The following is a 26,430-nucleotide window of genomic DNA, read 5'->3' as shown; positions in this document are numbered from 1 at the left end:
AGCCACTGACCAGTTAATGATATGTTAAGATGAGTATGCAATCAGGTCTCTGTTACTGTAACGAATTCTTGCCATAACTGAAAAAGACATGCATGCCTACCTTGGGTGTGTTTTTACATTTTCACCCAGTGGTCGGGTTGCCGCTTTTTTTTTTTTTTTTTTTTTTTGGACCAGTGGTGAAGAAATCCATCATGGTAGGAGATTCCAAGTAGAGGCTACTCACCTATGTTGGTTGCCGGGGAGGAGAGGGTGAAGATGCGGTATTAAAGGGTACCAATCCAGTGACCCCCCTTCCTTACACTATGGCTCACCTTCTGAGTGCTTTGCCATCACCCAATGATTCTGTAGGCCTTCTACACATTCCATTAAGCAAAGAGTCAAAATGCAAATTATAGCATTGAAGGGGACTAGCAAGAGTGGTTGTGGGGGGCAGAGGGAGGTGGATGGAGTGGGCATTTCAATGCACAGCATATGCTTGTATGAAAATGTCCCTTGTAAAAGAGTACCATGTATAATTAATATACACAATCAAAAAATATTTTAAGTATAGCAGTTAGACTTCAGTACTCTGTGATTTCCCCAGTCTCTCAACGCTTGATTAGTGAAAATTTTCTTTAATACATTTAAGTTAATTCTTTGAAAATTTTATACAAGTGTACGAGTATGTTGGTCATATTAACCCCCGCATCTCCCCAACTCCTTCCAGATCTACGCTTGTCCCCACCCACTCACTCTCCGAATTCGTGCTGCCTATATACACACGGAGATGGGGGCATCCCTGGAGCATGATTGGGTTGAGCTACCAGGGACCACACATTAACGAAAAGCCCCTTTTCTCTGGTAGTAATCAGCTGACAGTAGGATTTGAGTGAGGATTGGGGGTAGTGAGTCCATCCTCACTTCTTGGGGGAGTGCAAACCAAACTGGGGCAAGTAAAAGTGCTGTTAGGCTCATTCTACTGTTTTTTTTTTTTTTTCTCCCAAATTAGTGTTCTGTAGTATTTTGTCTACTGGATCAAGTTTAAAGTTGCTGAGAATGGATAAGCTGATTAACTACTTACAGTTTTTTATCAGTGTTTGATTGCTCTTTCTTTTATTACATATGGATTTTTGTTTTTTTGTTTAGAATTGATGAGCATTTTAAGACCAGCCCCCAAATCCCCGGGATCGACCTGAACTCCACTCGGGTTTTATTTGAGAAGCTGATGCACTCTCAGCACGCCATGATTCTGGAGCAGGTGGGTCGCTCGCACTTACAAAACACCGGCCACACACAAGAGTTCAGCTCTGACGGTAAAAGGGACAGCAAGGTGAAACGGCAGAGTCTCGTACAAGCCTTAATCTTGTGAATATGCTAGTGTTGGGCGCTGGGCTATATTTTGCTTAACTCTCTAAAGAACCAGATCTCTGGGTGGGAGGCTGGGAGTCTGAACCAGAGCCTGGCACCTACTCTTTGCCCAGTGCCCAATGAGTAACCAAGACTTGTGAGTGCATCAGATGACTTAGGAATTTGGAGGCGAGTTATTTAAGTCTCAGATATGTTTACATTTCTCATACTTCTTTTTTCTTTCTTACAGATACTAAACAGCTTTGAAAGTTGCCTCATCCCCCAGTTGTCAAGCTCACCCCCAGATGTCGAAGCGATGAGAATCTATTTAATACTACCGGAGTTTCCCCTGCTTCAGGATTCTAAGTATTACATAACACTGACTATTCCGCTGGCGATGGCCATTCTTCGGCTGGATACAAATCCTAGCAAAGTATTAGGTAAATTCATCAAATTTAATACCACTGGTTTTGGACTTCCGTACTCTGTTTTGTCAGCTGACTCTTTGGACTGAGCTCTAACCCTCTATTTGTTGCCATTTAATAGCTTTACCATTTAATTCTTTCTTTGCTGTTGATTTCTAGCTAACCCTGTTTGCAGTTTGGGTGAACTGAACTGTTATTTAACTCAACTTGAAATGATTCATGACAGATTAATCCCAATTTTGAGGTATTTATAATGTTAGGTTATTCAACATTAATTTATCCCCCCACACACATTTGCCTGCAGTTGTAATGCCTCGAATATTATTATCTGTCTGTCTATTCATCTGCAGTACTGACTTTAGGGGGTGGGACCAAATGGACAGCTTTTGGGATGCAGAGATCTCCAAGAAAGGAGAGACAGAGTGACCCGGTGAGGACTTACGGAATGTTTGTTTTGTTTTTCTTTTTTAGGACAGTTGAGTCCACACTGATTTTTGCAGGCTCCGGACACTTTGCTGAGATATGAACCTTCCGTTCCTCAGCGAGCTGGAGAGGGTCTCTGCTGGAGTAGCGCCCGAGACGTTTTTAGTGATCCGGTGCAGAAACCTGTCACCTGGCCTTTTACTTTTTTTCCTTCCCTTGGTAATTTTTTCAGGTGTTTGTCGCGGCTTGGTAGCTTCTGTGGTTCAGATGGCCTGAGTATCCCTGGAGCATGGCTTTCCCTCAAGCAAACAGACCTGCCTCTGGCTTCCCCATTGCTTCCACCTTCATACAAGAGATGAATCCAGAAGTCATAATGAATGGCTTAGTAATACATTAGGACTTAATGCTTTCCAAGATCAGGGGCTGTTCAGAGCGTGTTTTCTTAGATGTTTCTAATAAATGTAAAATAGAGGGGTGACAGTTTTTAATACATTTTGTCAGACTTTTTAAAGCTTTGGCTTTTTAATTTTTCTTTTTATTTTTCCAGGTCAGATAACAAAACTGAATAGGATTATTCAATTTTGTAATTAATTTATTTCTTACAGTTCAAATTTAGAGAAATTCTCAAAGTAGAGTGAACACAATACATGTCTGCACACAAATCTAACAGCTATCTATAGTTTGTCCATTTTTTTTATTCTTTCCCCACTTTAGCTTTTTAAAGTTTTTTTTATGTTTATTTCACCTGCATGTATGTCTGTGTACCATGTTCCTGCCTGGTGCCGTAGAGGCCAGAAGAGGGCATCAGTACCCTGGAACTGGAATTTCAGATGGTTGTGTGCAGCAGTGTAGGTATTAGGAATAAAACCTGGGTCTGGAAGAGCAGTCAGTGCTCTTAACACTGAGCCGTCTCCTCAGCAGCCGTCCCCCCTCCCCATTTTAATTTTTAGTGAAATATTTTAAGTAAGAAAACCTTATGGATTTCAGTGTGGTTAAGTTCATTTCTGAAGAATCCAGTGATAAAATCCTGCTTGGTTGGATATGAGAAGATATCGCCTGGAGAGAATATATATCACGGATCTCTTAAACATTAATTATGTCTCATAACAGGAAGGGATGGTTTCTCTTCCCTTGAAAATGAGGTGTCCCTTGCACCCCTGCTACAGAATGTCAGGAGTGGTGAGAGGGGTGCTGGAAGGACCAGGGCACACGAATGCTGCCGCAGTAGGTGTGGCCATCATCCTGCCGTCCAGAGCGTGTGACTGGACCCCACCCAGCCTTGGCACGAACTTTTTCAGACTAAGCTTCAGCAGGAGTCTGAAACAAACAAACAAGCTTAAAAGTCACTTAAGAAAGAAAAAGGAAGGGGAGATGGTGGTGGGGGAGAAGGAGGAAATAAAGGTGTTAAAAGTTTAGGACTTCTTGAACAACTGTTTTCTCCAGACATGTTCCAATGGTTCTTTCTTAAAATCAGTTTTGGGAAACTGTATTGTAGACTAATATTTATCTTCTAGCTGTAGGAGCTTTAGCTGTCAGGAAGAAGACATAAGAATACTTACCTGAGGTTTTGTGTTAAAACATGTCTTATTTCTTTCTTAAGATAACTGGTGGTCTCAAGCATGCCCAAAATACTTCTTGAAGCTGGTGAACCTCTATAAAAGTGCAGTCCTTTATCTGCTGAGGGGACGGAAGACATTCCTCATCCCTGTGGTCTTCAACAATTACATGACTGCAGCTCTCAAGCTGCTGAAGAAATTATACAAGGTAACCCTCAGGGATGGGAGGGGTGGGTGTATAGGAGGAAGTGTCCTGCAGGCCGTTCTCCGGGAGACTTCTCACTTCTTTGGTTTCAGTTATTCTTATCTTCTGCTTTGGGCAGGTAAATCTTAGAGTGAAGCACGTGGAGTATGACACATTTTACATCCCCGAGATCTCCAGTCTGGTGGACATTCAGGAAGACTACCTCATGTGGTTTTTACATCAAGCAGGGATGGTAAGAGTTCGTGTAAAACATATTTTAAAGCTCTGGTCTTTTTGTGTCTTTGTATTTTTTTTGTTTGTTTTTAAAATGTAAACTTGGCCCATTGTGGAGGACCAAAAATGTGAGCCTATTTCCACCTTGTCTGAAGGTCAGAGAGTTTCAGCTTGCTCAAAGTTGTTGCCATTCCACCATGACCAAAGGTCAGAGAGTTGGAACCTACTTCTATTCCTTCTGACAAAAGTCCCACCTAGATTTAGAGAAGAGAGTTCTACTCTCTCAAGGTTATTGTCAATGGGTGTGGCTAATATCCAGACCTTGTATTTCACATATAGAGAAGTAGATCTGTTTCCACCTCAAACAAAAATCTAAGGGTCCAACTAAGTTCTTATTCCCTTAGGGAGATAACAATGGATTCCATTCAGGAAGTGGTTTGCCTACAGAATGTTTTGATCTAGTGTGTTACCTGTCTTGTTCTAGCAACAGAATGTTTAACTAAGAAGGTAGCCCGCAATCTTCAGCTGGTCTGTTCATTTCCTTGTATCATGGTAATGCAGTTTTTTATCTTACTACTACCTTTTGAAGTTGAGGTATTTAAGCAAATGGAAATTAAACATGGGTGGTTTTCAGTAGTCACTAAAACTCTCTCCTGGTACTAGTCTATGCTTCTGTTTTATTATTTTCCCTCATATCTTTGTTCTCTTTACTTATTTTGCTAATCACCATGCCCCTATCCTGGTAAGTAGTATCCTTGTTGAAGCTGGTCTCTGACAACCCATATACCTTGTCTTTGGCTTTAATGCTGGTGCCACACCTGTATTTCAATTTACATTTATGTTGTTGAAACTTGGAAGTATTTAAGGTAACCCTAAGAATCATAAGGGTTCATAAAGTATCTGGGGCTGGGATATAACTTAGTGGTGAAGTGTGTGCTTAGCATGCTCAGGGCTCTAGATGATCCCAGTACTACATTAAAAAGGAAGAAGGGAAGGAAGGAAGATCGAACTATCTAAAGTGGTCAAATTGATAAAAGCAGTGGATTGATGGTTGGCAGAGGTGGTCTGGTGACAATGTGAAGTGCGAGTTGTTTTTAAATGCATTTTAGGCTCCAGTTTAATGAGATGTGATGGTTCTAGAATTCTGTTGTGTAACAGGGTGAACACTTCAGGGGTTATTTTTGTTCTGTTTTTGTAGTATTTTTATCTTAAGTGTTTGTGCTTGAATGTTTTATCTGCATGTATGTTTGTACACCATGTTCATACCTGGTACCTGCAGCTAGGCAAGGGCATTTGATCTGGAAATGGAATTATAGACTGCTGTGAATTGCCATAAGATTCCTGAGAGTTGAACCTGGGTCCTCTGCAAGAGCAGCCAGTTGTTAACTGCTGAGCCATCTCTCTGCTCCCTTGTTTGGTTTCTGAGATAAAAATCTCATGTATTCCAGACTAGCTTCAGACTTATTATATAACCAAAGATGACCTTAGTTGTCTTGCCTCCCCACCTCTTCCCAAGTTCTGGAATTACTAGTGTGTGCTTCCACACCTGTTCTTTATGCCTTGTTGGGTATCTAACTCAGGACTTCATTCAGCCCCTAACTAATAAACTGTGTCACCAGTATATAGACCGAGTCCCCCCCCCCAGCAGCTGCTTCCAAATTGCTACTTTGAGGCTTATATCACTTATAAATGCTCAGCCAATAGCTCAGGATTATTACTAACTAGCTCTTACAACTTAAATTAACCCGTTTTTATTAATCTACATATTGCCACATGGCTCGTGACTTTACCTATCCTTCACCATGTCCTGTTTCCTCTGCGATTGGTTAGCTAGCATGCAAATATCTTTAATACTGCTTATTAATACACTTGAAAATAGTGAAGATGTTATACTTTATATTATATACTTATTTTTTTCGAGTCACGAATTAGATATCTGGACATTGATAGATAAACTTGCAGCATTTCTTGGATTTTGGAAGATCTAGCACACAGCTGCCTTTTAGGAGTCACCAGATTTCTGAGTGGAAGAACATCTTTTTTTTATTATTAATTTATTTATTAAGTATACAGCGGTCTGCCTTCATATGTCCCTGCAGGCCAGAAGAGGGCACCAGATCTCATTACAGATGGTTGTGAGCCACCATGTGGTTGCTGGGAATTGAACTCAGGACCTTTGTAAGTGCAACCAGTGTCCCAGCCTCTGAGCCATCTCTCCAGCCCGGAAGAACATCTTTTAGATAAGACTTTTTATGTACCACCGTCCCCATTGATTTACCCCTGGTGTTGGGGATCATTTGCTAGTCATTGTTTTCACTATTCTTACATGTTCTGCCCAGCCCTTGCAGCCACCTCTTCTTGAGGATGGCTTGTGTTAGGATGTCCTACATCCCTAACTCAACTCTGATGATGTTTGACATAGCCTCGAGGTACTGTGGATTCCTGTTTGCTACCCGCTAGGCATGGCAGAAGCTGCTCAGCAATCGCAGCTGGCCTGGATAACGGAGGGTTTTAGGATTTTTGCACATTTGAATGCCAGAGAACAGGTGGTCGTTTGGGCCTTCTCTTTAGTGTAAGAGATGCATCTGAGGCCAGTCCTTTGCCACTTTCACAGATTCATCTCCACCATCGGTGTGGCAGTTTCCCTGTGTGGTTTTTGAGCTGTTTTGTGGCCATCTTGAAGGAAAAGTATTTACGTAAGTGTATTTAACTAAATAGCCAAGGTAGTTTTCTTTGTCAGATGATAGATGATCAAAGTAATGGTGGAAATATTTTTTCTCATGGAAAGTTTAAAAATTGGGACACTGGTATTTTTTGTAAGGTTTTGTTTTTGTTTTGAAAAACAAAATACTTTTCAATAGAAAAGTTTTAAAAGAGTTGATATTAGAATTTCGACATGGGAGCATCAATGGACTCTAGTCCTACTTAATTTAGAGATTATGAAAGGTCAGTTTGTGAGTTATAAAATGTTAGCGACAGAAATGAGTCTGGATGAGTTATTTCCTGTGATTACCTCATCTGCAGGTAGAACACAGAGGCCCAGGGACAATTTTTCTCTAGAGTGGCGTGCCTGACATTCAGCTCTTCTCATTTCCTTAACTGTTATTATTAGAATGTCAATGGCCATGACCACAGTGTCTGAGTAGACGTGCCTAAGTGACTGGTTTTACCAGTTTCTCTCTGTGATAAGCACAGGTGTTATAAACAGATGTCTTACCGGATCTCAGTCTTCATCTCCGCTTTGGTAAATAAAGCTGTTGCTACAAGATGGAAGATTAACTGAAGTTAGTGTGTGACCTTTTATTCTTTCTGTAGAAATTTTTCTATTGTAGAAGGCACAGTGTAATTAGAAATTGAAACTTATTTCTTGATGTCTTGAAGTATTGATTTAAATACTAATGGCATTTCATATAATTTTTATTTTAATCACTTTAAAATAAAAATAGTGAATAATTGGTTTGCTGTATTAATACTTAACCTGGTACTAGCACAGTGGAGAAGACAAAGCACATGGTCCTTTCTAGAATAACTGTCTAGGGGTACTGTGGGAGGTCCCTGCAAATGCTGTGGAGAGGCAACAAAGAAGCTCAGTTCAGCACGGCTTAGCCGGGCTGCTTCCAACTTCTGTAGTCTGACACCAGGACAGTTTGTTTTAGACACACTTAAGTACAGTACAATTTTGGAAAAAAGGTCCCCTGGTAAAAATTATCTCAGTCCCATGTGCGTGGTAAGTTTAAGGCATGATTGCATTGAAACACTAGCAAAGTACATGTGACCATGAAGATGGGTTCCATAGCTAAGGGCCTAGGATTTGGTGTATCTAACCAAGATGGCATACAAGTCAACAGGCTATAAAGTACATGTGATGTCTCCCCTAAGGATGGGTTTTCTTGATTGAGAAGCAAATTAAAGATGAAGGTCTAGGGGATTTGGGTGTGGTCTGGCTCTATAGATAGCAAAGGTCACCAAGTCATAATAACATTTCTGGTTTCTCCAGTGCTTATCTGTGAGCACTCACGCCCTCTACTGGTGTGGTAGAACATACCCTTAATCCCAGCACTTTGGAAGGCAGGGGCAGCTAGATCTTTGTGAGTTCAAGACCTGCCTGGTTAATAGAGTGAGTGGAACTATATAGTAATACTTTATCAAAAGAAAGGAAGGAAGAAAGAAAGAACTGGATTAAATTTCCAACTTTGATCTGCTGCTTTTGGCCTTAGTCGGGTAAGTTAATTTCTTTAGACCTGAGAGTTATGCAGGGCCTCTGCCGTGCTTGGCACATCAGGAGCCTTCAGCGGCTGTTTTTCACAAGTAGCTCTTGAACACCTACACATGTCATTACCTTGGCTAGTTGCTAGAATGGAACACAGCCCTATGTTATCTGCCTCGATGAGTAAAGCACAGACAGGGATGGTTCCGAAGTGCCTGATTTTGTTCATTTTAAGAAGAAGCAATGGTGGATTATTTGCTAATAATATGCCGTAATCCTCATTTGCAAACTAAAAGGCATACAGAGTGAATGTCTGAATGTCTCTGCAGGCTCCCGTAGAGGGCAGCAAGTGCGACATTCAGTGGTTTGCAAAAGGCCTTCGGAGACAAGATCTGATAAATCGTGGCATCTTGCTGTCTCATATGCTTTGAAAAATGAGTTTATGCCATAAATGCAATCTGCTGCAGGCAGAGACCTTAAAATACTGTTCTGGTACCGTGGAACCTTATGTTTGTGAGACTCATTTTGGCAAATGGGTAGCCCAGGGTAAACAGCTGTGTAAGAGGTGATCAATTCAATGGTAAACTCAAAATAGTTTGCTGTATTAGCCTGAGTGTGAGACCTGCTTCTGTGTTCCAGACTTGGTTCTCAGGGCTGGAATCGTCTCTCTGGTGTTTCTCGGTACAGAGAAGTGCTCTCGGATCCCTAAAGGAATATAGTTCTAAAGGGTCGATAGAATGGATTTTAGTTATTATTGCTGTTATATGGTTTCATTTAAATATGCATAAACACAAAAGGAAGTGTAGTTCTTATTCATATTATGTACATAAACCAAATTAAATATACACATTAATTAGAAAACATTATAGTCAGTCAAATGCTTAGGACGTTCAGGGACTGAGTGTGGTGAGCTAGTGTGTCTCCCCTCCACCCAAATAAATGTGCCAGCCTTGTAGATAAGGACTGCAGCCACCAGGCCTGGCTTGAGCCTCTCGCAGGCCTTCAGGGATGACTCAGCTCCTTCTCTTGCTGCTGTTCAATCTTCTTCATTCAGCAAGCTAGGGAAGTATTGGCTTTTTCCTTAGTAAACACAGTATCTACCAGGCAAAGAAAAAAGAAAAAAAATCCTTTTCTTTTCTCACTGTGCTTGCACAGCTGAACGTTTACAGCCCACCTGTGCAGTTATTAACAGATAGGTGTAAATTGGGTGATAGCACACAATAAGAAGAGCTTGTTCAGAGTGTGGTTTTATTTCGCTTAGAAAATTATTTAAGAACAGAGGACATTCTAGGAGACATTAAAGCAACAGCAGTATATCTCTAAGCATGGATAATTTGTTCATTGTTTTTCTTTTGACAACTGTTGCAGATGAAGATGCTCTTTATTGCTGGCTTTTGTGTTTCTGTTACTAATATTTATTACATAACTGTCATGAACATACCACGCTGGAAATATAGATGGATATGTTTGTGTTTTACTAGCATATTGGTTTATTGAATAGCAATAAATTCACATTTATTGGTTATTTTCCACATCGCTGTGACTGAATGCCTGAAAAAAGCAACTTAAAGGAGTTCAGAGATGCAGTCCATCATGGTGGCCAAGGAAGGCAGCTGGAGCAGCAGGGTCCACCGCATCTTTCAGGAATTCAGTCATAGATCTCTCTCTTTCTGTCTCTCTTTTGAGATAGGAACTTTCGTATGTATCCAGGCTGGCCTGAAACTCAGTGTGTATCAGAGAATGACCTTGAGCTCATATGCACCCCTGTATCTACCGCTGAGTGCCAGGATCGTAAGCAGGCACCACCATAGTGTCTATGTAGTGCTAGGAATCAAACTCAAGGCTTTATATGTGCAAGGCTGAGCTGTACCCCTAGTCTGACATTCTCATTTTTTTTTTATCCTGGTAAGACCTCACCCCAAAGAATGATGACCAACTTCCAGGGTGGGTCATTTCCCCTTTTGACACCATTACCAATATATCCAAAGGATTGTCTTTCTGAAGATTGTAAATTGACCAAACGAGCTAGCTATCACATGATAGCTGACCATTAGCAAATTACAAGATTTTTTCCCCTCTAGTCTTCATTACTAGTATTACTTGTGAAATCCCAGATTATATTTTACACAGTTTTCATGCAAGTTACATAATGGCTACAAAAGAGTTGAAGAAGTCACAGAGCTCAGAGGCCTTCAGGCCAGAGGACTGTATAACAGGTGCTTCCAGTGTTGCTATACCCAGCTGGATTGCTGCTGGAGGCCAGCAGAACTGAGACATAGGGTTGAGACCAAGTCATAGCAGCAAGCCCAGCTGAAGGGCTGTGGGATTATCAGAGTGAGGCACAGGGCCTGGTCCAGATAGACAGGTAAACAGAAAAATGGACAGATGACTGGATGGACAGAGAGCAACTCAAAATGGGCCCTGGCTGAGCTGAGCCGAAGCCCCAGGAATAGCTGGTAGCTCTCTCTGCCTGCGAGTCGCTTAGAGCATTCACAGGGTGCTTGCTCAGTGAGTGGGACCCTACCACTGTATTATTAGATAACCTTTCTGTGGGGCCCAGGTAAATACGCTGTATTTATCTAACTGTCATGTTAGATGAGTTCTAGAGCCTGGTTTTGTGCATATGGTTTTATTCCACGATGTGCTAATAACCTGTGTTGTTAGATGTTGTGTACCTGTATAAGTCATTTTCAGTCTACACTTTATGGTCTGTGCCAGACAGGCGGTGACGTGTACTGGCACGTAAACTTCAGCTTCATTGTCATCCTGGCTTGTGTTCACACTCAGAATGAAGCCAGCCATTGCTTTGTGAAATGGACTCTCCTAGGCAAGACACAACGGGAAGGGCACTGTTGCCTGCCGTGTGGAGGAATTCAGTGCAGTGTACAGCCTGATCTCCACAAATAACACATTTTTTTTCAGAAGTTTTCCTTATTTTTCTGACATAAAAGCTGTAATGTACCAGTTACATGCACTCAATTGTGGCTGAATTTGTGTATTATAACTTTTCTCACAATGAAAATCATAGGATCAGCCTCAAATGCATAGAGCAGCTTTGATGGGCAAAATATGTACCTAGTGTGAGTATTACTGCTTGCTTTTCTAAGAATGTGTGCAGGAGACAGAGGAAGTGTTACTGGTACTGCATGTTAAGCAGCCCTCATCTGGAATCCACGTGTTGTCCTCACATTTGCCGTGTAGTCCAGGCTGGCCTTCAGCTGGCCTTCTGAGCCACACAGCTGCTAGGCATGTGCCACTCTGCCAACTGGAGTTGCATTGCTTACAGAGAGAATTCAGTCAAGTCTGTGAATTATGAAGACTCAGTATATGACTTTGAAAATCTTTTATGTTTTTAAGAGATTTTGCTTTTAATATTTTTGTTCTTTTTTTGAGTCTGTGTTCATCAAAACAACTTTTTTTTTCTTATCAAAACATTGTCAACTATTGAAACAGTATTAGGTTGATGGCTGAAAAACTAGATAATGTAAAAAGATTTGTTAAAATATATTTTATATTTGGGAGTTAAAATTATGCTTTTATAATTCAAGTAAGTATTTTCTTTTTTTTTTTTTTTTGCACAGAAGGCTAGACCATCCATTATGCAGGTAATTGGTGCTTTTTCTTTTCTTTTCTTTCTTTTTTTTTTTTTTTAACATACTGTTGTATCTCCAGTGTTCTCTGTAGAGTTCTGTAACAATACCAATGACATGTTTTCTTCTAGGATACTGTAACCCTTTGTGCCTACCCTTTTATCTTTGATGCCCAAGCCAAGACCAAAATGCTGCAGACCGATGCGGAGTTACAGATGCAGGTAGCGCTTTCAGGGTCATTTCCTCCTTTGACTTCTTGTTGTTGTTCACATCCAGTTATTTTATGTGTCTACTGTTATTCTTCTGGTCCCTTTAAGGGACAAGCCACGCCCATCTACAACTCTCAGGTCATGTCTATTAACGAGGAAAGTCAGGGCAGGAACTCCTAGCAGGAACTGGAACAGAGATCATGGAGGAACACTGCTCACTGGTTTGTAGTAAAGACCCAGGATCACCTGCCCAAGGATTGTACCATCCGCAGTAAGCAGGGCCTGCCCCACATCGATCTTTAATCAAAATGCTCCAGACATGGCCATAAGCCAATATGATAGAAGCAATTGAAGTTGAGGCTCCCTCTTCCCAAGTGACTCTAGTTTATGTCAAATAAAGAAAGAAACAAATAAATAACAAACAGCAACCAAAAAACTAATACAAGGTATTCCTGTGGAATGTATAGTTGACAAGGAATTTTCTCCCATTTCTTTCAGCTATTTTTTAAGGTTTTATTTATTTTAATTTTATGTATATATGAGTATTTGCCTGAATGTGTGTCTCTGCACCACATGCATGCTTGGTGCCCAATGAGACCAGAAGAGCTTGTCAGATCTCCTGGGCCTGGAGTCAAGCAGATGCTGGGGATTAAACATGGGTCCGCTGGAAGAGCAACCCATGCTCTTAACCAGAGCTATGCCTCTAGTCCCTTTGCTGTCAGCTGGTTGTTGCTTTGCTCTGGGAAAGCCTTTTTCATGCAGTTCTGTCAGTAAATGCTTAGTTATTTTTTGTGAAAACTGTTGGTAGTGTCTCCATTTTGAAGTATTTTTTAACCTACCTTTCCTCTAGTATTTTTCAAGTCTTATGTTAAAGTTACTTTGATCTATTTTGAGTTGATTTTTGTATAGGGATGAGCAATTCAGATCTAGGTTTTTTTTTTTCTTTTCTTTTTGTGTGAATAATTCAACTTTCCCAATACCATTTGAATAGGCAGTGTCTTTTCTAATGTATGTTTTTGACATCTTTGTCTAAAGTGAGGAGTCTGTAGCTATGTGAGTATATTTTGGTAAACTGAAATATTTTTCTTCATTCTTCTGCATAAAATATATCAAATCATACAGCTATAGTGTTATTTAATGTGCAATATGCAAACTGTCTTAATATTATAGAAAATAAAATGTGATTCTGAAAAATAATTTTGATATAGGTTATATTGACTCTGTATTGCTTTTTTTTTTTTTTTTTTTTTTTTTTTTTTTTTTTTGGTTTTTCAAGACAGGGTTTCTCTGTGGTTTTGGAGCCTGTCCTGGAACTAGCTCTGTAGACCAGGCTGGTCTCGAACTCACAGAGATCCGCCTGCCTCTGCCTCCCAAGTGCTGGGATTAAAGGCGTGCGCCACCACCGCCCGGCTTTGTATTGCTTTTGGGAGAATGGTTGGTTTGCCCTGTCAGTTCTGTCTATCTTCTGGGGTAGTTTTTTATTCTTTCTCCCCCATCTTTCTTTTTACTTCCTGTGTTGAGTTTCTTTCTAGGCTAGTTTCCAGGCCAGTGTGTAGTCAAGCTTACTTTGAAATCTTGGCCTTTTTCTAGGCCCCTGTTGCTAAGATTACAGGTGTGTACCATGATGCCAGGTTCAGTAATGTTATGTTCAATGTATATTTATGTAGACTTGGAGTGTTAGCTATTTTCTGTTTCTGCCAGTTAGTAAACACTTGAGGCTTTGTGGACCATGTTTCCATTAAGAACCATTTAACTCTTTTGTAGACGGCAGCCTCAGAAACATGGAGTTAAACAAACCTAAGAATACCAAAACAACCCCAAATAAAAGCAAAACTTTATGTATATTTAAAAACTTGAATTTTTATAACTTTTTATATTCTAAATATTACCCCTCAACCATTTAAAATGATAGAAAACCGTTATTAACACAAGAGTTATGCAAAACCAGGCCCTAGACTGTGGGGGCCACAATTTGCTGAGCAAAAGAGAATAATCATGGAAATTGGTTGTCTTTAATGAATCCAAAAAGATTTATTTAGTAGTTTAATTTAATGTGTATTTTATTATAAAATATAATTTATTTTATTTGAATGTATATAGAGACATTAGCGAATTAGCAATTCAGATCTACTAAGCCCTCCTGCTAATGGACATGTCTTTGTTTGTCTTTCTGTCTCTCATTTCTTTTTCTCTTTCTTCAGTTTTGTGTCTGCCTATATGTATATCTGCTTTCGTATGAATCTAGCTATGATATTCTCGAGTTGCAGGTTTTCTAGTGAAATGGACACTTTTGACAGTGGCTGTTGGTTCCTTTTTCTGCTATTTTGAGAATGATTCTTCAAGTCTATTGTTACTTTATTCTTAATGAGTTGAAATCACTTTATTGGGTCTAGTTAATTTGATCATATGACTCATAAACTAATCTAATCTTGTTGAGTCCATATTAGAAAGATTTATGTGGCCTGTAAAAGAAAAGGAAAAAATGGAAAGGCAGTCAGCCATCTGGTTCAGAGACTCTCCAGGCCGTGCACTATACTCAAAATACTTTGGTTGTTCTATTCCAGGTGGCAGTCAACGGAGCCAACCTGCAGAATGTCTTCATGCTTCTCACCCTGGAGCCTCTGCTGGCCAGAAGCCCCTTCCTGGTCCTTCATGTCCGCAGGAACCACCTTGTTGGAGATGCCCTGAGAGAGCTGAGCATCCATTCTGACATTGATCTGAAGAAACCTCTCAAAGTGAGCCCCTTCAGTGTTCCCTCTTGTGCCCTTGTGAGCACATGGCAGCAAAGATCTCACTGAGTAGAGTGGGCAACCACTCATCATTGGTTTCAACCTTCTTACAAGAATCTAATCACCTCCTTTTGTCTAGTCACCAGAAGGAGGAGCATTTCATTGGAATATCAGATCAATGCCAGTGGGTTGTTGAGAGATTCTTGGGCTCTGCTATCTGTAGTGTGCCTGTTCTAGACTATCCAAAACAATCATGTAAGATACATATGAAGTTATATAACTTTGACAAAATACGACAATTAGGAGCTCACCTAGGAAGATTAGGATGTCTAGGATTTAAGAGACACAATGAAAACAGAGAGATGAAAAGGTGAAATCATCTACGAAGCTGTTGGCCCACTAGTATAAGCAAGATTAGTGATATGTGATTAGTGACAAAATATCGCTCCCATAGTGCACGAGACTGCTTACTGTACTCTAGGCTCTGTGTGAAACTTGGTTTACAGCAGGTATCCTGAGGAATAGATAATAAATTACTTGAAGATGTTTAAAATTAAATGACTTCTATCTCTGTTGCAAGTCACTTCATAAATGCTGGTTTCAGAACCACAGTCTGCAACAGGTTGAACCAATTATCTCGCATTGTTATCATCTCCAAAATGTCCTAAGAAAGACACATGCTCACAACTCTAATCCCTGCTCTCAGGAGCTGGAGTTGGAGAGTGGGAAGGTCACAGCCATTCCTGACAATGTGGATAGATTTTATCTCAGAATTAAGTGTATCTAGGACTAGACGTGTAGCTCATTGGGAAAGCACGTGATTCACTTGTGTGTGTCCCAGGGAAAGAACATTTGCTTCCCATGTGTGTAGCTCCTGTTCAACTACTAGAACCACACACACACACACAAAACTTTGAAAAAAGCCCTAAAAATCCTACCAGTCTATCTGGTTGTTCTCCCTAGAACTTCCAGCTTTTATCACACACAGCCGCTGCTCACAGTTTGTTATTGAGGTGGTGCTCTTGCTTGGTAGCATAGCTGCATCTTTGGCTGAACATTGCTTTCCTTGAAGTATTCACTGTGTTTTTGTGTTCCCAGGTGATCTTCGATGGGGAAGAAGCAGTAGATGCTGGTGGTGTTACAAAGGAGTTCTTTCTTTTGCTGTTAAAAGAACTTTTGAATCCCATTTATGGGATGTTTACCTACTATCAAGAGTCACATCTCTTGTGGTTTTCAGATACAGTAAGTTCATAATGTCACAATGAAGTACCCTGTTTGCACTAGACTTCCTGTTTGTTGTCAGACTAGCCTCTTGGTTTCTAATATTGCAAAATTAACCACTAAAATGCCTAACATGTCCAGCCTTCAAGCTGGACTTGCTTTTAAGACTTATAGTGTATTAGCCATGAGCTCCAGTGCCATTTCTAGTAGGTGAGATCCAGGCCATAGTATGTACAAAGGGCAAAAGGAACAGTGTGATAAAGAAAGTAGGTTTAAGGGTCGGAGAGATGGCTCAGTGGTTAAAGCACTGGCTGCTCTTAGTAGGATCCAGTTATGATTCCAGACATCCACATGGTACTTCACAATCCTCTGTAACTCCAGTTCTAGGGGATGCCCCCTCTGGCATTCTCAGGCATCAAGTATGCATGTATGCATAGACATGCAAGCAGGCAAAACACCCATACAATTAACAAAATAAAATAACTATTAAAGATTAGTTTAACTCTTCCTGTTCTCTGTCATAGCACAGAATCAAGGTAAGAAGGGGAACCCACATGGAACTCTACGTATGGGTAGTGGATGCACACTGACCTGATCAGTCAGATCTTGGAGTAGCTCCCAGGCCAGATCCTAGTGTTTTCCACTGCTAGATATATTGATGGGTTTTTTTGAGCATTGAGATAAATGAAAAAAAATACCACCTACTGTATGGTCTGTGGGCCAAGGCAAAAGAAATCCTGGATTGCAGATGTATAAACAGAGACTGCTTTTTTGTTTCCCGTCACCCTGACCCGAATAATCGCACAAAAACTAATAATAATTACAACACTGATTGACCGATGGCTCAGACATATTTCTTGATAGCTTTTATGTTTTAAATTAACCTATTTCTATTAATCTGTGTAACACCATGAGGCTGTGGCTTACCGTAGGTAAGGTTCTGGCATCTTTCTACTTCGGCAACTACATGGTGTCTGCCGACTCTGCCTTCTTTCTCCTTGCATTCAGTTTAGTTTGCCCACCCACCTATTTTCTGCCCTGCCATAGGCCAAAGCAGCTTCTTTATTAACCACTGCTAATAAAACATTTATAGCATACAGAGGGGAATCCCACATCACAGATGCCAGAGAATGAGTTAAGAAAAAGCAGCTCTCAGATACTGGCAACTTTGGTATGGGGATTGCATAAGTCAGGGTTCTTTAGAGGACCAGAACCAATAAGATGAATATATATTATATAAAAGGTTTTATTAGACTGGGTAGTCAACATTGGATGTCTATATAGAACAGCTACTCCATCCTTGAGACTGGAAGCTTCAGCAGTTCCAGTTTGGTGGGAAGGCCTGGCAGATTACTAGAGACCACTGCTTTTTAGTCTACAGTAGAACGCAAAGAAGCTAGAGTTTGATGTTAGCAGCAGCAGCAGTAGACACACTCAACAGTACGGAGTGAGGGCAGGCAATGGGACAGCATTGCTTTCACCCTACCACTCTTAAAGGTTCCATCAGCTCTGTGGGACAGTCTTTGCTCTCAGCTAATCCTTCCTAGAAATGCCCTGGGTACCCTGGGGTATCTCTCATAGTTAATTCCAGCCAGGTTAGCCATCAAGATTTATCTGCTGGGCGGTGGTAGTGCACGCCTTTAATCCCAGCACTCCAGGAGGCAGAGGCAGGTGGCTCTCTGTGAGTCGAGGCCAGCTTGATCTACAAGAGCTAGTTCCAGGACAGGCTCCAAAGCTACAGAGAAACCTTGTCTTAAAACAAACAAACAAAAAGAAAGATTTATCATCACAGAGATCCAGAAAGACATTAGTCTTGGTATCAAATATGACCTGAGCATTGGTGTCCGTTGCCTGGACATCTCTATAGGGCTGGGTAGGCCAGGTTTCAACAACACAGGATAGACTGCTCTGGAACCAAACACAGAGTCAGTGGAATGGAAGTGATGGCATGATCCTAATAGTGTGATGGCATGATGGGGTCATTCGTTACAATTAACAAATTCTATCCAAAAGTCCAGGACAGTGCTTTAGTGAAAAGTTTAAAAAGAAAGAAAAGAAATTGGTTTTATATTGTGCTGGGCATTGGTAGTTACGTACGTATTCTTTTAATGATGGTAGATTGTGTCTGAATATGTACATATAACATAGACTTTTTAAAAATATCCAATAGGAGAGTTAAGCTTTAGATGCAGTGCTAGAGTTGGGGTGTGGCTCCATGATGGAGCACTAATCTAGCACACATGAGTACCTCCAGCAATTGAGGGGCTCTTACTTCATCTGACCCATAATCTCAGGGTTTTGGGCTCATAGAGTTTTCTCCTTAGATTTTCATTATCCTCAGTGGTAGGAGCTAGTCACATCTGATAATTTAGAGATTCACTCTGTGTGCTTAGTAGACACGTGTAGCCAGTGGCTATGGTCAGAGGTGGTGCAGAGTAGAACCGTTCCATCATCACAGAGCGGTCTCTAAAGGGCCCTGCTGGAGATAACAGCCGCCGTTTCTAGTCCATCAGAAGAGTACCAGGCGCTTGGCTTTGCAGTGCATCTAGCAACAGTAACGAACTTTGATCAGAGACGTTTCTCTGCCTCAGAGCGTAAATATACATATGGGCTCCATTCTAATGTCCTGAAACATTTTGGGTAGGTGGTACAGTATCTCTAGGTCTTACAACACTACCTCTTTCTAATACATTTGTGCACACCCTGACAGTGTTTTGTAGAGCGCAACTGGTTTCACTTGATTGGCATAACCTGTGGTCTGGCGATCTACAACTCCACTGTGGTGGATCTCCACTTCCCATTGGCTCTCTACAAGAAGTTGCTGAACGTAAAGCCTGGCTTGGAAGATTTAAAGGAGCTGTCACCAACTGAAGGAAGGTAAAGAGCTAAAGGTCATGCCGGCAGTGTGGGGACCTGTCCTTACTGCCTTCGCGCAGGGATCTCAGGTGGAAAACGACATTTTTGCTAGTTTGGGTGTGCGAAAGTGTTGTAGATTATACAGCGCTTACTGAAGCATTGCCTGTGTTACTGTATGGACAATAGAGGAAATTAAAAGGGGGACCTGGTACCAGGGATGCAGTTCAGTGGTTAAGAGCATTGGTTGCTTTTTCAGAGGACGTGAGTTTAGTTCCCAGAACCCATGTGGTGGCTCACAGTCATCTGTAACTCTAGTTTCAGGGGATTTAATGCCCTCGTCTGGCCTCCACAGTCGCCAGCCATACACAGACAAACATGCAGGCAAAACCAACCATACACATAAAATAAATAAACCTTTGAAAAAAGAAAAGGGAGGGATCATTACTCCTCAGGAATAATCTTTGATTTCATTTTCCTGTATCCCCTGTAAAGGAGACTTTGAGCCTTGTCGTGGTCCAGAGTTAACAGTGGGGGAGATTATTGAAATGAGAGCCTTTCAAAAAGTTTATTGGTAGAGTGATTGATAATTTGCATGCCATACAACTGACCCATATAAAGAATATTTAGCATATAATGTATTCAAAGTTGTGTGGCTATCACTGTAGTCACGTTTGACTAGTTCACCACCTGAAAAACAGCCTGGCGCTTGGTTGTCTTGTCCCTGTCTCCGTATTATTAATCCTAGGTGAACACTAATCTGCCTTCTGCCTCCATTTGCTTGCCTATTCTAGATTTTCCTCTTTCAAATTCTTGAGATAAGGTCCATTATGTAGCCCTGGCTGGTGTGGAACTAACTATGCAGACCAAGCTGTCCTCCAACTCACAGTCATTGCCTGGGGACTAAAATTGTGTGACCACCATGCCTACCTACTCTGGATAGTTTTAAGAAATGGGATGCTTACAGTGTTGTTCAGTTTGTCTATTTCACTTGGTGTGTTTTCCAGACTTGTCCTGTTATAACATGAATCAGTGTTTCATTTTTCACACTGGCAGGCAATATTCTGCTGTAGCATTCTGTTTTCTGACATAGCTTGTATGCTAGCCCATTGTATATGTTCCTTTGTACACATACATCACATTTTGTTTCTCCATTCTTCATTTGATGGCACTTGGAGCACTTCTGCTTTGGAAATATTATGAATAGTGTTACTGAGAACATTTATATGCAAGGTTTTGTGTAGACATAACTTTTGTTACTCTGACATATGCCTAGGATGCCTAGAATTGCTGATTCATATGCTAATTTTATATTTAGTATTTTGAGAAACAATTGGAATGCTTTTCGCAGTAGTCAAGCTACATTTTTGTTACTTTCCTTTTTTTTGGCTCCTAAGATTCCCCCTTTTCTTGAGTGTCTCTGTGAAGGCGAAGGTGTAAGTCACAAACAATCCCACGCTAGTTTGGAATTATGATTAATATAATGGTTATTTATTTAAAGGGGAAAAAACTTACAGATCACCGTCCCAGACAACAGCGAGGAGGGAAGTGGTCGCTTTTTTAAAGGGAGAGAGACCACGCCCCAATGGGCTGGTATCTCAGCGGCTATTGGCTGGAGGAGCGGAAGGACCTCCCGCAACATCTCTGTGTTGATTTTGGACAGCAAACAACACACAGTTGGCTTGCGAGGGAAGAAGTGGCTTCTTTTTTATGGGAAAAGGTGCTAGTTTTAAGTTGGGGCAGAATCTCAGAGTTCAGTCCTAGCACCACAAAACAACAAGCATAGCTGCCCATACTAATGAACACTTGGAATCCAGTACACGTGAGACTGAGGCAAGAGAACCAGGATCTTAAAACCAGCTGGCACATCACAGTCAGTTCAAAGCAGTGTTGTCTCAAAAAATAAATGTCTTTGCAGAGTGTGGTGGTATACCCTAGGTTTAGCTCTTGGTGTCAGAAAAACAAAAATCACTTTATTTCGGACAGCTGCACATATAAAGCTGCTGCTCACACCTACCAAGCAGTGCTATTTGTTTATCTGATTCTCTTTCTGGTGTATTCATTTGTGGATATTGTTCGTATGGGTCTTAACTGTTGTGTCTTTACAGATGTGATTTGTGTATTGTGTTTACGATTCTGAAAGTTCTATATTATTTGCCTCTTTTGTGTTTTGAAGTGATTTCATAAGCTATCAACATATATAAGTTTCAACAAAACAGAGAGCTCACTTCTCAAATCCTAACCAGTAAGCAGAGAGAGCAAACGGGAAATGAGAGTGTTTTGAAACTTGAGAGCTTTCCCCCAGTGAAACCTCCTCTAGCAAGGCCACACCTTCTAAACCTCCCAAGACAGCACCATGAAGCTGGGACCGGGTATTAAACATGTGAGGCCAGTCTCATTTACACGACAGTGACTTTGTGGCCTTTTTATTTTTTATAGTGGCAGAAGGGTTATTTTACTAAAATATATGGATAAAACCAGACTATGGAGTTTTTACAGTACCATGTTCTCATGTATGTATGTATATACTGGCAATGCTAAGGAGCAAACACAAGCCCATCACATGTAAATCCATGTTGATCTCATCTTTAGTCAAGAACAATGTGTCATCAGGGAAGGGAGTTCATACAGTCTGCTGCCTTAATTAGGTACATGGCTTTCTGTTCCCTGGATTTATATTCTCTAGACGTTATTTGTCTTGACCAAGACTCTGAACATAATTGAGGTAGAAACACCATTGCATTTCTTATTTCCTCTTTTCCTGTTCTTCTGTGACTAGGAGTCTTCAGGAGCTTCTAGATTACCCGGGTGAAGATGTCGAGGAGACTTTCTGCCTCAACTTCACGGTACGCATTCCTGTATTTGTGATTGTGACTGTTCTTCATCGTAACTGTGAGTCGTAATTAACAGTAGATTTCCTACAGACAGCAACATCAGAGACTTAAATCAAGCTATTTTAGTCATCATATCTTGACTCAGTAAATGTGTTGCAAAGGGGGGGGCCTGTGTTTTTCTGTGCACTTAGGAAAATTACCGAAGCATTAGTCCTCTGTACTGTTGACATTACAAGCTACGGCTTTCTACAGTTCCTGTCACTTTCTCCTTGATTCATTTACATGACTTAAGATGTTTTCAAGGTGCTGTTGTTTTCTGTTTCAGAATTTTATTCTATTCCCCTCCCCATTTCCTGTAAATGTAGTCATTAAATTAGATTTACTCCTACTTCCTCTGAGTCACTTGGGTTCTAGAAAGGAAAATTAGTTAAGAGAAATGAAAACACATCTTTTTCTGTGTTAAACGAAGGTGTGCCGAGAAAGCTATGGAGTGATTCAACAGAAGAAGCTGATACCCGGGGGAGACCGAGTGGCTGTATGTAAGGACAACAGGTTAGTCCTGACCTTGGGCTGCTGGATGGAGATTTGGCTATTTTATTTTCTTGATGTTTGGATGTTTTTGTCTAGGATTGAAATAGTATTGTAATCTCTCTGTGGAGGAGGTGAGGGCCATAGAACAAGAACTTGAAGACTGCAGAGAATTTTAAGAGAGTGAGATGGATGTAATGAGTTCCTCTCTGTCCTGTTTACCAGCTCCCAAATAACCACATGGAGACTTTTTATTAATTATGGAAACTTGGCCTAAGCTTAGGCTTGTCTAGTCTATTTAGTCTATCTAAAATATGTTTGACCTTGAAAACTTATCTAACATGGCTATATATTTGTTTGTTATAGATGACTAACTACTAACCAACTTTTCTTATCCTAAATTTGTGATAATATCCTAGTTTGTAATAATAACGTTTAAGGACTAGAAATTTGCATTAGCTGCATAGGTACAATACCTTAAGCAAGAGTCAAAACATATTCAGTATAACAAAAATAACCTTAAATTTGTATCAACATACATAATTACATACCAATGTAAAATATTTTAGACTAGTGATTGTTCAAAAGTAGACTCAGCAATCTACCCTTTTACCCCATCATTTCTATACTATACCCCCTGTTTTCCCTTCAGAAAGAGATCCCTAAATCTAATCTCCTTTGTTTAGCTTTTTGTCTGTCCATGAGCAGTAATAATTTGTAACCAACCCCCCTAAATGATGACAATCATCCATAACCCACCAAATGACCAAAAACTACCCACTCCACCTCTTGGGTATATGTGCGTTGTGTTCTCTAGGTTGCTTCCTGTTGTCTTTGGGGGACCCTGAGAAAATTAGGGTAAAGGTCAAGTCCTGGGAGAGCTAGCCCTAATATTTGTTTCCAGTCTCTTTGCAATAGGAAAGTGCAAGGCTTATTTTAAATCTTGACTGGTATAGTCTATGAGGCCACCTATTTTCTTTGGTGTCTGGTTCCCTTGTTCTAAAAACACATTACTTTCAAAGGTAACATATATATCTGCATTAACAGATATATGGACTTTGTGTTTTACACAAGCCAGTCAAAGATGATTTTTTGTTTTATGTGTGAGCACTTAAAATATACATCACCTGTCTTATAGTTTTTCCAGGTTTATTTCTTTATGTCTTTAGCCAGGATTTTCAGGGGTTTTCCTCAGTCAAACGTGATCTTTATCAATCTTGAAGGAATCCACAGCCTTTTATTTTCTGTGGAAAAAAAAAAGCATAACATCTTCCCTAAAGCAATAGGTTTTCTGACTTTCATTTTAAAGTTAAGGCATTCCTGAAGTATCTAGGATGGTTTAATTCAGCAGTTGCTTTTATAATCCCACATCTTTCAACAGCTGTAGTTTACCCATCAGCAACCAAAAAAAAAAAAAAAGTTAGCATGAGACCATATAGGATCAAGACTCTTTGTGTATTATTCTTTTATTTTATTCTTTTTTTAAAGACTTTATCTTATTTCCAAACTATTTATTTTTTTTCTATGACTATCTATGCCCACTTTCTTTTCTTAAGCCTACACACATTTTTCGATGCTCTATAGCCTGTTTAGAAGTCTTTTTCTGTCTGTATCTGTTTTTACTGAGCTCCTGAGGTGTTTTATGATCATGTGAGACAAATCGTAAACTGCTATGTCAGCTGCAGCGTGGCTCAACTTATCTCATGGTGCTGGCACATGGCTCTGGTGGCCGGCTCCAGTCTGCAGGCAGGAGCTGCTAGTTACGTCTCTGTAAGCCTCTGAACCTACCCGAGAGACTACAGTCATTGAGAAGCTGCATTTGATTTTATGTTCTGAACTTTTTTTTAAAGCTTTCTCAGGCCTTATGTGGATGTTTGTGACCCCACATTAGTCGCCATGTGTAATAAGTCTTTCTCTGTTCTGCCTGCCAGCTCCCAAATAACCACATGGAGACCTTTTATTAATTATGAAAGGTTGGCCTTAGCCTAGGCTTGCTTCTAACTAGCTTTTATAGGTTATTTTTTCCTATTAATCTTTGTGCTGTCACATGACTAATGGCTTTTACCTCTCCTCTGCATGTCTTACTTCCTTTGCATCCTGCTGGCACTCTCTGTTTCTTCTTCTTAGAGTTCGCTCTGTCCCGAAGCCCAGCCTATACCCCCCACCTAGCTATTGGCCTTTTAGTTTTCATGAAACCAATCACAGTAACACATCTTTACACAGTGTAAAGGAATATTCCACAACACATGGATTTAGTGAATAGTTATTTAGCTACAGATTTGCATCTTTCTAACTTAGACCCTAAGTCAGTAAGTCACATAAACTACTTGCTTTCGGATATCTCAGTTGTAAAGCAAAGATGACAAAAATTGTCCTGCCTGACTCTTCGGATAGTCGTGAGAATGCAGTAATATATAGGGAGGTATTTTGGAGTAAAATAAATGGGAAGCACAGGTTTCTCCTATCTAGCAGAATGGCTGGTGCCAAAGTGGTATGAAAACATGTGCTGAATAAATAAATGGTGTCAGCGTGTGCATGTAGAAGAAGCCGGCCCAGAGCCTTCCCTGCTATACTTTCACGACTAATTACTTCTCACCTCTAAGAGTTGTCAGGATTTCCACCTCCCAGGGAAAAGGCAATTAACTCCATTGTTGACAGTAGAGCCTCCATGCTCACTAATCCAGCTCAGTTCTGAGCTGCACTGTAGTGATAATCAGACTTCTTATCACTAGCACTGCAAATTACCTGTAAAATATAGCCGAGTAAAGATTGTTGGCTCTCAGTTGAGCTGAGCTGGTGAAGTGTTGAAGTAGCATGGCATGGTATTACCATGGCAACCAGGCATGCCGAGAGGCCGTGTAGTAGTACTTCTGGTTGGGACTGCCAGCCTGCAACAATGCCACAGAGACTTGTTAATTACAAAAGCTTAGCCTTTAGTTTATGCTTGTTTCCAGCTAGCTCTTATACCTTAAGTATTTTTTTACTCTATGTTCTGTCACGTGACTTTTTAGCTTTTCTTCAGTACCTTATGCCTGACTTTTTCAGTGTCTTGTTGGTATCTCTTGCATGCCTGGATTCATCCTGAGGTTGTCTCTCTGCTTGGAAGTCCCACTTATTCTCTACTGCCTATCTGTTGGCTACTCAGCTCTTTACTAAACCAGTTACAGTGACAAACTTCACACAGTGCAAACAAAGATTTTGCAGCAAGGTAGGAAGAAGCCAAGAGCACGATACATCATTCAGTGATAAACCCTGTTGGCCTCTGTTAGGGCCAACTCCTCATAGCCCAGTTAATAGGAACTCTTTGATGGGTTAACCTACTGATAAAGATGGCACTGTTGTGACCCCCTCTCATCTTAGCAATTCCACAAGCTGCAAACTGGGCTTCAGCAATGCACCTCCTGAAAGGACAATTCATATTCAGACATCTCTATCTGAAGACAGTATCAGAACTCTCTTGGGGCTTAATCCTCAATGCTAACACCATCGCACCCTCACCCCAGCCTCAGGTTACTTTACCTGTGCTTTCCACTAACTGGCCTGTAAATCGGGTTTCCTGGCTGCGCTCCCCCATGCTTATTAATTTGATTGAACGGGTCAAAGAACTCAGAGAAATGCTCACTTATAGTGGGGTACAGATGAAGAGTTGCATAAGGTGAGGTATGGGGAAAGAGCTTTTGTGCCTTCTCTGGGTCACCTTCCAGTAACTGCTTTTAACTCATGTCTGGTCGGGTTTTATAGACACTTCCTTAGTGTGTCTAATGCTAGTAGTGTATGTGTGGAAACAGCGGGGTCTGCCTGTATGGTTCTTCTCAACCTGTCTTGCATTTTTAGTGTGGATCAGATTTCCTTCTGAAATGGGTGTCTTATTATCTATTATCTGCCAAGGTAGATCTCTGTAAGGCAGGGACTCTAATTGGGGATCTGTGGATCAAGCAAAACAATACACACACATCTCGAATATCACAATAGTGGCTTAGTATATTTAAGGTGAGATCTGTGATTCAGGTTTAAAGATTTAGCTGCACTTTTGGAATGAATCTCAGTCCTTGAGTTATCTTGTTAGAGGAAGGTAAATATTAGATTTGTTTAGTTTTACATGGAACTATGA

The 26,430-nt window shown here is 40.6% G+C and overlaps 1 protein-coding gene across 2 annotated transcripts in view; it reads left to right on the top strand.

Annotated features, from left to right (window-relative positions):
- The window catches only part of Herc3 (HECT and RLD domain containing E3 ubiquitin protein ligase 3), a 101,817-nt gene that overhangs the window by 49,983 nt on the left and 25,404 nt on the right, over nt 1-26,430 (top strand). The window contains exons 12-22 of one of the 2 annotated variants that reach the window (XM_057764641.1): nt 1,126-1,237; nt 1,577-1,766; nt 3,775-3,938; nt 4,054-4,167; nt 11,940-11,960; nt 12,077-12,166; nt 14,719-14,889; nt 15,982-16,125; nt 18,815-18,981; nt 21,737-21,803; nt 22,261-22,343. In XM_057764641.1, coding sequence (XP_057620624.1) covers nt 1,126-1,237; nt 1,577-1,766; nt 3,775-3,938; nt 4,054-4,167; nt 11,940-11,960; nt 12,077-12,166; nt 14,719-14,889; nt 15,982-16,125; nt 18,815-18,981; nt 21,737-21,803; nt 22,261-22,343 — 1,323 coding nt within the window. Of the gene's footprint in view, nt 1-1,125; nt 1,238-1,576; nt 1,767-3,774; nt 3,939-4,053; nt 4,168-11,936; nt 11,961-12,076; nt 12,167-14,718; nt 14,890-15,981; nt 16,126-18,814; nt 18,982-21,736; nt 21,804-22,260; nt 22,344-26,430 lie in introns of both variants that reach the window. The other variant, XM_057764637.1, reaches the window with a different exon arrangement.

This window comes from Chionomys nivalis, chromosome 1, assembly GCF_950005125.1.
Source record: "Chionomys nivalis chromosome 1, mChiNiv1.1, whole genome shotgun sequence".
NCBI classification, from domain to species: Eukaryota; Metazoa; Chordata; class Mammalia; order Rodentia; family Cricetidae; genus Chionomys; species Chionomys nivalis.
Note: the sequence above shows the minus strand (reverse complement) of the source record. Positions and strands in the feature narration are given on the sequence as shown.